Below are 13,884 nucleotides of genomic sequence, written 5' to 3' on the forward strand. Positions count from 1 at the left end.
GATAGATAATTTATGTCTCTTTATTTTTCTTATATGTTTTGCATTCTTCTTTTTTAAAAAAAGAACTTTTGTTTATTGAAATCTAATTTACATTAGTGTAGTTAGAAGATGTACAATTTGACAATTTTTTTAAAAAATTTAGTAAAAATACCTAACATACAAACTTCCTTTTTACATATATTTAAGTGAATAATACAATATTATTATCTTTAGACTCTGTATTTTACAGCAGATCATTAGAATTTATCTTGCATAGCTGGAATTTAATAGCTATTTATTAGCAACCTCCAGTGATAACAATCAATATTTTTTGCATCTGTGATTTTCACTATCTTAGCTACCCCATGTAAATAGAATAATGTAGTATTTATCCATGTCTTCCTTTTAAATCTTAGAATAATGTCCTCAGGCTCATTCATGTTAGCATATTCTGCAGAATTTTTTTTTAAAGCTTGAATAAATTTCCATTTTATGTATACACTATCTTTTGATAGATATTTATATTTCCCCCAACATCTTGTATATCATGGAAACTGGTACAGTGAATAAGGAAGTACTGTCTTCAAGAGCCTGATTTCATTGGTTAAATTCCCATAAGTGGGGTTGCTGAGTGATAGATAACTGTATTCGCGATTTTTGAGGAGCATGTATATTGTTTTCCCTAGTGACTGCTCCATTTTGGATTCCTACCAATAAGAGATACGGATTTCAATTTCTCTACATCCCTGCCAACACTTTTTATAAAAATAATAATAGTTGTCCACTGTATGTAAATCAAATGTGACTGCAGTAGACTTAGGGTAAGCATCAGCTAGTATGAGGTAGTTGAATAATTTCTGTGAATTTATATAGCGAGAAAATTTGTTTGACTTCCATTTTACTGCAAGATAATGATCAGTTGTTCTTTTTGTAGACATACATCTCGTAAAAAAGCAACAGGCTTTGCTGCTGTTCATCAGCTCTTTACAGAACGGTGGCCATCAACACCAGTCAACCGAAGTCTTACTGGCACAGCTACTGAAAGAAATATTGACTTTGAACTTGATATACGGGTTGAAATTGATAGTGGAAAATGTGTACTCCACCCAACCACCCTTCTACAAGAACATGATGATATAAGTTTGAGAAGGTAAGAAATTGGTTGAAAAGGAATATACAGAACTTCATCTGTTTCCACACTTTCCTTCTAGAGGAAGCAGAGTTTGAAGGGAGGGGAATGGGAAAAAAACAAGATGTATCATGCACAGATACAAATGCTGTATGAGGAATATTATCATTGTATATACCTAAAATGTACTAAGAAAATTTTGAAAATCGCTTAATGAATTTAATCTTTTAGGAATACTATTTATGTCACTGAATTATAATAATCTTTTTCCTAACACCAGAATTCAGATTGAAAGGTAGTTAGTTGTGGGTAAGTAATTATTTATAGTGATCTAGTGATTATTTGTATAATATGAAATTTAAAAAAATAAATGTATAGTACTTCTAATAACTATAAATAGATATCTGATGTAGAAATGGTAAATCTGTTAATTAAATAGTTATATCTTTGGAATGCACATTTCAAGAAACATAAATTTCTCAGTCTTTGTCCTTATGCACATTTCTGTTTTAAAGAATCACACAATTTTCTTGGTTATTGGGTATTTTAATGAGTTGATAATACAGTAAGAAAAATTGGAAAACTGTTTTATAGAGACCTCATTAGATTGAAATGATTTCTGGATACAATTGTAACTTACCATCTGTTTCCATATTAATTACATAGTGATATAAGCAGGTTTAATATTAGATATTTTTCCTTGAATTTTTTTATTTCTTTCCTGATGAATGTAAAGTCATAGTTACAGTTCAATGAATGACTGAAAATGTAGGGAAACAAGAATGGCAGAATGCTGGAAATCATTGTAGCAGGATAGTGAGTACATGGGAATCATTACACTATTCTGTATTCTTTTTATGTTTGAAATACTTACTAATAAAGAGTTTTAAATGGCCTGTTTAATGAAGCTTTTATATGATAAGACGGGAAAAAAAAGACCAAAAATATTAAAAGTCTCTTACAAATGCAACAGTAACAAAATGACTGTTAGGCTATTTATAGTTGAAGCATAAAGATGCATAACAAACTATTGATCATTAGTTGGTGTTTTACCTATATAAAGATAGTTTCATTTGGTGCAACCTAATATATTCAGGGGAAACAGTTGGGACCTTAGGTAAAAATAAAGGTTGCTACCCTACATGGTTGCTGAACATCCAGCATTGGCATCACTTTTGCAAAGGACTAACCAGTCTAGTTAAAAACACTGATGAACTTTTTTCAATTTTTTGAATGAAGGATTGAATTCTATTTGTTGTATAAGTGAAAGTTTGCTATTAAACAAGAGAATAAAAAAAGATCTGGAGAAAAAGCAAAAGGGAAGGTTGGGGGAAGATGAAGTAAAAATAATCAAAATGTGGTATGTATATGCACCAGTTCCCCAAGATGAATGTAATTGCTATGTATTGCAACCGTATACTAATAAAAAATAAATAAAACATTTTTCTTTTATTAGGAGTTATGATCGAAGTTCCAGGAGCTTAGATCAAGATTCTCCTTCAAAAAAGAAGAAGTTCCAAACTAATTATGCTTCTACCTCTCATCTAATGACTGGCAAAAAAGTGCCATCATCTCTCCAGACAAAACCTAGTGACTTAGAAACAACAGTGTTTTATATTCCTGGAGTTGATGTAAAGGTAAAAGCAATTGTCTAGGATAAAAGATTAGAGTACTGATAGGTTTTTTTATTTCCTAGCATGTACATTCTTCTTTTGCTCTTTATATTAATTATGAAACTTTCTGAGTTTTTTTTTAAGAGCTATAGTCTAAACATAATTAATAAAGATTGCCACTTCATTTATATAGGTTTTCCCATAAATTTGGTAGAAAGAAGTTAGATGTTTTATGTGTGGGTATATATAGATATTCAGAGAATACTTGTGAAACCTGGCTTAGTGCATTAAACAACTATTTTTTAAATTCTAGAATTATGGAATCTTAGACTATTAATAGTTGGAAAAAATTTTAAAGATTATCTGGAATGACCTCGTTAACTTAAAAAATGAAAAAAAGGAGAATCTTGTCAGGTTCACAAACTTGTAAAAATTAGAACTTAATCTTCGGACTCCTGAACCAGTTTTGTTTCTAACACATTTTCTGTATTTCTTGGTTTTTCCTCATCTGTATGATTTTGATTTTGAAAGTTTGTTTTTTAATACAGTTGCATTACAATTCTAAGACGCTAAAGACTGAATCACCTAATGCTTCTAGAGGATCTTCTTTGCCAAGAACACTCTCCAAAGAGTCCAAGCTGTATGGTATGAAAGATAGTGCAACATCTCCTCCTTCTCCTCCTTTACCTTGCACTGTCCAGAGCAAGACTAACACCTTACTTCCTCCCCAACCCCCACCTCTTCCCTCAGGTATTTAAGGAGAATATATTCTATTACTTTATCATGATTTTCTTAATACTTAGTATTCCTACTTGCTGTATTCAAGGCTATCAAATTCACATATTTTAAAAAAATGTGAATAGACTTGCAGTAACTACTTTCATATTTGGAAATATAGGCCATCTGCTTTTGGCTTTTACTCAAATTCATATTACTTTAGAATATCAGTTATTATTTTTAATAAAATTTAGTTAATGTGTATTTAGAAAAGGGTAGTTTTATTATGTAGTGCAAATCAAGGTTCTGTGATCACATAGAAATGTCAAACTTACGCATTTAAGGAAAAATATATTGATTTGGCTTAACGACATTTATTATTACACAGGAAAACTGTTATTACCCAGGAAAACTGTTATTACACAGGAAACTATTATTACCTAAAAATTAATGTTTTTAAAACCTCAAACACAGTTTCAGAATTTTAAGAGCAGTTTGGCTTGGTGAATCTAGTACATGATCTTTCACAAGATTGTAGTCAAGATATTGGTTAGGTCTGCAGTCACCAAAGTACTTGGGTAAAGCTGGAAAATTTACTTCTGTTGATCCAACTTACATGTTTTGCTAACCGCAAAACATGCTGGGATACTTGAGTGTTTTCATTGACATTTTAGTTGATTTCCTGCTGGCATACTTGAGTGTTTTCATTGACATTTTAATTGACTTTCTGAAAAGAAATGATCCAAAACAGAACAGAACATAGCTGAACCTGAAGTATCTTTTATGGGTTAGCTTCAGAAGACACATACCATCCCTTGTAAAATATCTTATTGATAATACAGATCTTTGAGGGAAGGAACTGGAGGATGAATACCAGAACAAAGACTGACCACTGGAAGCCATCTTAGAATCTGGTTACCACCCTGAACATGAATGATACCTTACATATGTGACAGAATTTCTGTAAAAGGGAATATCCTGTAGACAAGAATTATTTGAGAGTTTTCACTTGAGAGAACTTAGTATATAAACTTTTTAAAACACAGTGAAAATCATGGTGATCATGTTTTTATGTCATTTTTCAATCAACAAGGTACATTAAGTGCATGGCAGATATTAGTATCTTGTTTTATAAGTGAGAAAAGTTAAGATTCATAGAATTCCATCTTCTTTCCCAGATTTAAGCAACAAATAATGTTTAAATTAGAAACCTAAGCCAAATTTATCTAAGTGTTAGATATTTCTATTCATTTTACTTAAGCGGAAATATTTAACTGGGAATAATGAAAAGAGAAATGACATCCTATGGAAATAATTATAAATATGTATAGGAAAGCCTCAAAACAATAATATTTTGTCACTTGCCACTAAATACTGGTAAGAGTTCTCTGTATCTTAACTGAACTAAGGGACTAATGATAACAAGAGACTTAACAGTTTAAAATTAAAAATTAGAATCAAAACTTGTGAACTTGGGGCTGGGGATTTAGCTCAACAGCATAAGCGCCTTCCTTGCAAGTATGTGGTTGTGAGTTCGATCCCTGGTACCGATAAAAAAACGAAAAAGACAAAAAAACAAAAAACAAACAAAAAAACCTTGTGAACTTGAGCAAGTAAGAATAACCATGTATTATGTACATCATTAAGCATCGTTGTCTAACGTTAGTATATCATTTCTAGCAATCTAGTTTTATTGTTTTCTTTTAAGTCTTAATTATAAGATACTTTACCTGATTAATCTGTTATCTCATTCTAATTTCTCACAAAATTATCTTGTATTTTATTGGAACATATTTAAAAATCCATTAAATGAACCCTGCATTTGTAAATGTTCTAGCCAAAGGAAAAGGAAGTGGAGGAGTAAAAACAGCCAAGCTATATGCCTGGGTAGCACTTCAATCATTGCCAGAAGAAATGGTTATTAGCCCCTGCCTATTAGACTTCCTGGAAAAGGCTCTGGAAACTATCCCAATTACACCAATTGAAAGGAATTACACAGGTAAGCATCTTTCTTGTATACTTACTTTATTGCATGTATTTAGATTCCTGTTACTTAGAAAAATTTCTTAATGCTGTTATACATCATTATACAGTGGTATTTCAGTTTATGAACTCAATTCTCTCCACAATTCTAATTGGTTACAAACCAATTTGGACAAGAGGCAAATCAAATTTCCCTATAAGGTCAACATTGAACCTAATCCTTTAATTTGATTATGGTTGCAACTTGGTTTGCAACCAGAGTCATGGAAAGAATCATTGTGAACCAAGGTATCACTATATATAATATTTTAAAAAAAGATTTACAGAACTGAAAAAGAACCTGATAATCATCTAACCTTCATTTTACAAAGGAAGAAACTAAATCCTGGTGAGACCGATTATATGATTTCCTCATGTCTACAACTAGTTAATTTCAAAGTTAACAATCTTAGGTCTTACATTAGTGTGTATGTTGCACTAGAATCTCTTGACAGCAGGAGAGTAATCATTAATTTCTTTGACAGTGATTAGCAGCTGGTAAATTTGAGATGGAAAATGAGCAAGAGCTTTGAATAGGAAAAGATGTGTATAATTACAAACTATAGAAGCAGATGTTTCTGAGTTTCCATACCTTTGATTTCAGTAGTAGTATGAGATGATCTTTCAATTAATAGTTTGCCCTTGATCTAATAATGTAACAAACATTTTAACAGCTGTCAGTTCACAAGATGAGGATATGGGACATTTTGACATACCAGATCCTATGGAAGAGTCAACAACATCATTAGTATCATCTTCAACATCTGCTTACTCTTCCTTCCCCGTAGATGTTGTGGTGTATGTTCGGGTCCAGGTGATATACTTTATATTTCTTTTTGTATCAGAATGTTTTTGTCAAGTTTATCTGAACATCTCAATGTTATTTCCCTTTAAAATTTTTTTAGACATGGCTGCATGGACCTTTAGTATATCTAATAATGCTTTAGGGTTGCCTAACTCAGGGGAGTATATGTAAACTTTCATGTGTATTTTTACTTTGCTTCTGAAAAGTTTGATAGATCTTGGGTTTTCAAAATTTAGAACTCACTTTTTTGGCAAAAATAAAAATATATCATGTCTTTTCCTAATTATTTCATCTTTAGTTGTTAACACTATACATCTTTCTGTGTAGCTATAAAGTGTAATTAAGTTAGAAAGTCACAATACCATTGTTAGAATGTCTGTTAAGAGTAATGTAGTTTTTATTTAATATTCTAAGATGAAGTCCTATCAATAGATCTTTGAGATTATATGTTAGCATGTGCTTGAATTCATTTATTAAGGAAAATTTGAAAATTACCTGCATTCAAACTTTAAATTTAGTTGACCTTCCGTGATCAGTCTCAGAAAATAAATGATCAATCTCAAGAATAAAAAGTGCTAATAATCATCTGTTTCAACTATTTTTATGACATCAATTTGAATAAACCGTCTTTAGTTCAGTACTCTAGTTTTGCTCACAGTTTTTTGAAACTAATGAAAACAGAAACAATAATGAGTGAGGATTGAGAGTGCCTTTTCAGTCATGTTTTATAATTTTAATGTGAGATTACTTCCATTAAAAACTTGATTATGAACAGGTATTATAATGAGCATAAAAAATGTTAAGATTTTGTCCAAGCTATCTAAATACAAATATTGCTCAGAGGTAGCTTCTCAAATATTTACATTTATAAATAGGACAACATTTTGTTACTATATAGGTTCCTGTGTCATATTTCTGTTTTAAAAAGCTACTGTATTAAACGTAAGTGTCTAGTGGTAAACATAAATTTGGTATCTGTGGACCAAAATAGAAATTAAATGTAACTTTTAGAATTCATTGTGAAATGTTTTAGCCACGCAGTTCTTAAAAAACATTTTTGTGGCTTTCTATTCCTTTTAGCCCTCACAGATCAAATTTAGCTGTTTACCAGTGTCAAGAGTAGAGTGTATGCTAAAGCTCCCATCCTTGGACTTAGTGTTTTCTTCAAACCGAGGAGAACTGGAGACATTAGGGACAACATATCCCACAGAGACTTTATCTCCTGGAGGTAGTACCCCTCAGAGTGGAACAAAGACCTCTGCTAGCAAAACTGGAATACCAGGTATGGAGCATTATTTTATTTCTCTAGTGGGAAACCAAATACTATTTTTAAACAAATATTTTAGCAGTAACTAATACAAATTTTACAATGAATTTGCAAGGAAAATTTGAGAATCAGAATATTTACAGAAAAAAATCTGTAGTAGAACATAGTTTTGAATATAGTTCACATGTTACTTAAATTTGAGTACTGTTCACTTTTGTATTTTTATCTGAAGACCAACTAGATATTATTTTAGTTTGGGTTTGAATTTATACACAAATGCTTATGAATGATCATTATGTTTGAGTACTTTTGAGTGTTTCATTTTGTGTTCCTAGACTTTACATGTAAGAATACTCAGTTTTGTAATTGAAAAATAAGAGATAGACTATTACCAAGATTTATCACTGTATCAAAATTTTATTAAATAGTACATTCTTTAAATGATTGAATTTTGTCAACTAATGTCTGCTTGTAAAATACTATTGACAATTTATTGATGAAATGGATTATCCATTTCCAAACTAAAAGCTCAGTGCCACTTCTGCCCTAAAAGTCATACTGAGATCACACATAAATGGTTTTATTGAGTACTGTTAAGGAAAGAAACTGATTGAATGAAAATTGATAAAGGGAATGGAAATACTGTTTAAAGGGGGGGTTTTAGGTAGTAATGATTTTGTCCTCTGAGGTGTTTGGCAGTGTATGTTGGGAGTCAGATGCTTTGTCACAGCTGAGAAGGTTAACTAGACACTAGTGGGGAAGCCAGGGATGCTGTTTAAACACCCTAGATGTAGACTTCAATCCCTTTCCTCCTCAAGAGGTATAGGTTCAAAATGTTAATAGTGCTAAGGTTAAGAAAGCATGTATTAGAGTAAAAATGTTTTAAAATCCTGAAGTCCAGTTTTGAGAGAAGCATTAAGGCAATGGAGAGGAAAGCAGTTTTCTTATTTGGAAAAATATACCCATGACATTTGAGTTCAGTCTTTTGAGCAGTAATCTTAGATTCAGAACTTTACTCAGATATTCTCAACAAATATCAGTAAGAAAAACTTCATCTCTGATTTTTACTTGTAATACTGGAGAAATAATTAAAGTGTACATTTGTTTTGCTCTGTGAATCTTTGAAAGTTTTCATAGCACAGTATAAGAAAACCAGTACAGTATAGAAAAAGTCAAGAAGTTGATTTTTTAGAATTAAAGCTTTTGCTGATGTGAGTACCCCTGTTATGTCTCACTTAACTCCAAAATAATTATTGCTGGTGTTGGGTAATAGTTAACAAGTCAGTAAAGTGTTAGAGTGATGTTGGGTTTTGAAACCACATTTTCTGATCCAAAAAGAATTATTACAAAATATAGAAAAATAACATGCTAATAAAAACTAAGAAATAATATCCTTTTTATGGTACATGTCTAGTATTATCTATTCTCCAGCATTATTACAGAGATACTCTTTTTCTCAGACAAAATTGAAATATGCTTTTTTCTGCTGCGTAGCTTTTTAAAATTTAAATTATCATTAGGAACTCCGCAATTGTGAAATATTTATTTCACTAAAATCATTTTAATGGTTAAATGAGATTCCATCATGAGATACTATGAGGGGCTGTTTTCTTATTTTTTTACTTTTTGATACTAGGAATTGAGCTCACGACCTTGTGCCACTGAGCTATATCCCTGGCTCTGTTTTAAAATGAACATCTTTGCATATAAATGTAAACAAAAATACTCTTAACATAAATTCTTAATTTATGTTAAGAATTTCTGTGTCAGATACATGAATGTTGCCAAAGTGTTTGATAGGTCTTGCCATCTAGCAAAATTAGTATGTATGGTTTACAAGTTCACCAGTGTTTTTCCCAACACTTTCAAATTTATTTTTAATCATTGGCAGTGTAATAAGGTAAAATGGAATAATAATTGTTTTAATTTGAGTTGTATTACTTTTTTAATCTATGCAAGAAAGGCATGTAAATAGTTCCTTTTCTTTTAGAAATTTTACCTTTTTAATGACAAAATGTCACATAAATTATTAGCATAGATATTATAGAAGTACTGTACACACACACATACATACATACATTATACATGTATTCATGCTCTGTATAGGAACATGTAGAAAAAGGAATAGGACGTTTTCAACTCTACACTTCATGATTCTTTTGAAAATAAATATTAAATCATATCCCACATTTTATGTCATAAAACATTCAAAAAGAAATGACAATAAATATATAAGAAGTATAAGTCATGCCAATATCTATTCTTTCAAAGGTGCTTTTCTGAATGTTTGGGTGGTCAGGTCGTTACTAGAGATAAGGCATAGATCAGTGGACTTACCTAACAGACATGGACCTGCTAATGGAACTGAACTTAGAGAGATTAAATAGCCAAACAAGTATATTTTAACTGCAACTGCGAAGTGGATATGATTTAACCAAGCAGAAAACTGGAATAATGAGCAGTACAGGTGAAAGATACAAAGTCCATGAAACAGGAAAGAGTTGGTAACTTTGAAGAAAAAAAAAAAAAAAGAATTTAAGTGAAGTATGATGAATGGATGGTGGGCTGGCATGAAAAAATTTTTGAGAGACAGAAAAGAGCCAGCTTATCCAGGAAAACTAGTGAAAATTTTAGGGGGAAGTAAATGTTATTCTGATTTACACAGCCACACTGTGGGAGCTGTTTGGAATGGAAGGAAGCGTGCACAGCCATTGCTCACTTCAGTAGTACAGGCTTACTTCGTAATTGCTTAGGCTAGAATAGCAGTAGTTCCATGTTGAAAGAAATGAAACAGGTTTACATATTTGAGTTATAAAAATGATACGATAGAGTCAGGAGCAGGAAGGACAATAAGTAACTTCTAGTGTCCTAGGGTTAGCTATGTGCATGTACTTCATGTGCATAGGGAACACTGGAAGAAATGTAGATTCAGAGAAAAAGATGAAAAGTTCAGTTTCAGATATAAAAGCTTTATATGTTTGTCACCCATTCTTGCATGAAGTCAAGTAGGCTGCTATAATATATGAATCCAAAAGATCGCTAGTCTGGAGACTTAGAGTAATCAATAGTATGTGCTTTTTTAACAGATAGTGTCGTATTTTTCATGTTTAGACATCCTTGGAATTAACCTGTCCATCCTTGATAAGTACTGACAATAGGGCATTATACCAAGAGAAAGATATCTTTTACATTCTTCGTTCTTATAGCTTATTCTGTTTCCACTGTTACTTACTGAGATGTGGACTCCAGCCACATCATGCAAAATTTTTTCAGTCCCTCCCACTATGTTTAAACCCTAGCTTTAAGGAGTGCTCCCACTGTAAGCTTACAGTACAGCAAGGAGGAAAAAGAAGTTTGAAAGCATGTAATATGTCAGACATGTGTTATTAAAGATGAACAGGATATTTGGTCTTGTTTTATTTATAATGTAAAGTTACTGGAAAATATGTCTTCAATTCTCATTTTAATGTTACAGATTTAAAGCTATTGATCTGTTGATGTCCAGGTGTTTCTACTTTATTTTGCAGTCATGTCTGGTATTTGAAAACATTAGTGACCCGCTGTTTTAGTTTCTTGTGCTTGATATTTGGGTTTCTCGTGTCCACTGTAGGCTCGTCAGGATTAGGCAGCCCTCTTGGCAGAAGCCGGCACAGTAGCAGTCAGTCCGATCTGACCAGCTCTAGCAGCAGTTCATCTGGCTTGAGCTTCACCGCATGCATGTCTGACTTCTCCCTTTATGTGTTTCATCCATATGGAGCAGGAAAACAAAAAACTGCTGTTTCTGGCCTCACATCAGGATCAGGAGGATTAGGTATATTTTGCATGTTTGTATACTTACCAAATTTGTACAATCTTTTCAGAGGTTTCAAGTAGCTTTCCAAGCTTTCTTTTCATAAGTCAGAATGCATTTGGTAATGGAGATTAGGCAAGATCAAAAGCTTTCCATTTTTCCCCCATGTGGTGGTGTGTTTTTTCCCTACAAAGTAGGTGTAAATATGAAATAAGGAATTTAGAAAATTAACTATACAAGAATCTAAAAATTTAGAATGCTTTCTAAGTGATATGCAAACACAGTAATTTCTTTGGATATCAGAAGTTACTTATTATGTTTCAATGTATTACCAAATACCTATTTTTATAAGAAATTTTATTCTATAAAAAACAAAATTTTAAATTGTGTGGTTATGTTTATTAGTTTAAATTAAGATGTATTTAAGTCAGTTACTTAGTGAAATTAAATTTCAGTGGCATTTGTAAAATATTGAGGAACCACTAAATGCATAAGATCTTGTTAGTGAATATTTATTTCACTTTTATTATTTGTACAATAATACATAATCCATGTCAATTCTAGTTTTCCTTGTTGGAGAAAGGTTATAAGATCAATTATGTTTATAGGCTTTAATCTATTAAGCTTCTTAGGGGTACTAATGGTCATTAGATCATTCTGCCTAAATTTGCCTCACTTGAGATCTTGATGCATGACATGCTATAGTATATTGGTTGTTTTTTATCTAACTAGATGGTTTGTGTATATGTGTGCCTCTGTGTGTATATATTATAGATGGAGATTTTACTATTTTTTAGGGAATGTGGATGAGGAACCCACTTCAGTCACTGGTCGAAAAGACTCGCTCAGTATAAACCTTGAATTTGTAAAAGTGAGTTTGTCTCGGATAAGGCGTTCAGGAGGTGCTTCATTTTTTGAAAGTCAGTCTGGAAGCAAGTCTACAAGCAAAATGGACACTACATTGATAAATATATCTGGTATTCAATTTTGTAATTTTTAAAATCAAAATTTGTTTTCCAGAATTAAATAATGGCCTCTATCTACAGTCTTTAAATATGAAGTATGATTACTATTAAAATTTGGTGAGGATAAACTGATTTAAAGGAGAGAAATGACAGTCCAGTGTACTGTGCTATCCTAAGTAATCAATGTTAAGAATATGGTTCTAAGTAAATATATTAACCAAGGACTAAAATAGGATTATTCAATAAAGTAAAAATTTCTTATTTTCTTTACTTCTCTTGTTTGAATTGATAATTTTTTTGTATATTTGATTTTCTAATTAGAAATGTTTAAAACATTAAGAGAAAATAGTGACAACACATGTCTAGTTGGCATCAGAAGGTCTTAGCTGGGTACACGGGCATTGCAAGTTTACTAACTAGCTGTATAACTATGGTCAAATATTTTCTTTATATTGTTACTTTTAAAATTAAATGCATATGACGTACTTTAAGGAATTCAGAGTACTAAGTAAAATCTTGTACTAATCTAATAAATAGGACATTTTTCACTTAACCTGATATTCAACAAGCATAATAAGCGTATATTTTATGATGATTTTATCAAGCACTCTGCTAAACGACAGAGGTACAGGCATAAATAAGAGAGGATGTTATATGTAGACAAATAAATGACAGTTCAGGATGATAAATACTATCTAAATTGTTATAAAGAGAACGCAGTAAATGCTGTCTTTAATGGAGATCAGGGAAGACTTCTCAAAGAAATATTATTTGGGCCAAATCTTCAGAACTGACTGAGGCATATTCTTGGAAGTAGTAACATGTTACTATATTCAAAGTCACATTCAAAGTCTAAACTTGTTACCATATTCAAAGTCACATTCAAAATCTAAAATGCTTTTTAGAGTACTCTGGTTTGCTGTAACTGAAGTATAAGATAACTGAACATTTAATTGGTTGTACAAAGTAGTTGAGACTAGAGGGAGAGAAGACTGGCTGGAGGAAAAGCTGATAAATAAATCAAGAATAGATTGTGGAGTGACTCATACATCAAGCTTTGATCAGGTTCTGGCAGTGAAACCCAATAGAGATTTTTAAGAAATGAAATTGAAAGAGCTATCAGCTATCTCCATACAAACCATGTAAATATGAGCTCATTGTCTCACAAAGTCAAAGGATAAAATTGCAGACAAAAGATAAAGGTAAGAGAATAGCAATAAGAAAGAGAAATAACTTCCAGTTGAGAGCAGTCCTGAGAGTTGCCCTATGTCCCCTTGGTCTAGAGCATCTCATTATGGGTAACGGGAGCATGGATTGCTTAGTTGTTTAGGGGGCATCCATCAGAGACAGCTCTGTGGATTTAAAATGACCAGCTGGAACTCGGGCTCTCTAACCCAGTTACCCAGCATAATGGGGTTTATAGTGATTTTAAAGAAAAACTTTTTTTAATTTCAATAATTAGAAACTCAGGAACTTAGTAGGAAAGATAAGCAATTTCATTTAGTAGAGAGGAGCTGCATTACATGTTGTGGGAGGGAGTTCATTCTTAGTCCTAAGTCCAACTTCACTGTCTATTCTTATCTTAAATATTGTCAGT

General features: G+C 31.8%; 1 protein-coding gene across 8 annotated transcripts in view; it reads left to right on the forward strand.

Annotated features, from left to right (window-relative positions):
- The window catches only part of Bltp1 (bridge-like lipid transfer protein family member 1), a 180,208-nt gene that overhangs the window by 148,714 nt on the left and 17,610 nt on the right, over nt 1–13,884 (forward strand). For 7 of the 8 annotated variants that reach the window (XM_063260728.1, XM_063260732.1, XM_063260734.1 and 4 more), the window contains 8 exons: nt 914–1,129; nt 2,565–2,745; nt 3,270–3,471; nt 5,276–5,437; nt 6,135–6,274; nt 7,346–7,547; nt 11,143–11,343; nt 12,120–12,299. In XM_063260728.1, the coding sequence (XP_063116798.1) occupies nt 914–1,129; nt 2,565–2,745; nt 3,270–3,471; nt 5,276–5,437; nt 6,135–6,274; nt 7,346–7,547; nt 11,143–11,343; nt 12,120–12,299 (1,484 nt within the window). The remainder of the gene's footprint in view (nt 1–913; nt 1,130–2,564; nt 2,746–3,269; nt 3,472–5,275; nt 5,438–6,134; nt 6,275–7,345; nt 7,548–11,142; nt 11,344–12,119; nt 12,300–13,884) is intronic. The other variant, XM_063260733.1, reaches the window with a different exon arrangement.

The sequence above is a fragment of the Cavia porcellus genome, unplaced genomic scaffold (genome assembly GCF_034190915.1).
Source record: "Cavia porcellus strain 051 isolate PalLab524CR breed Dunkin Hartley unplaced genomic scaffold, mCavPor4.1 scaffold_14, whole genome shotgun sequence".
NCBI lineage: Eukaryota > Metazoa > Chordata > Mammalia > Rodentia > Caviidae > Cavia > Cavia porcellus.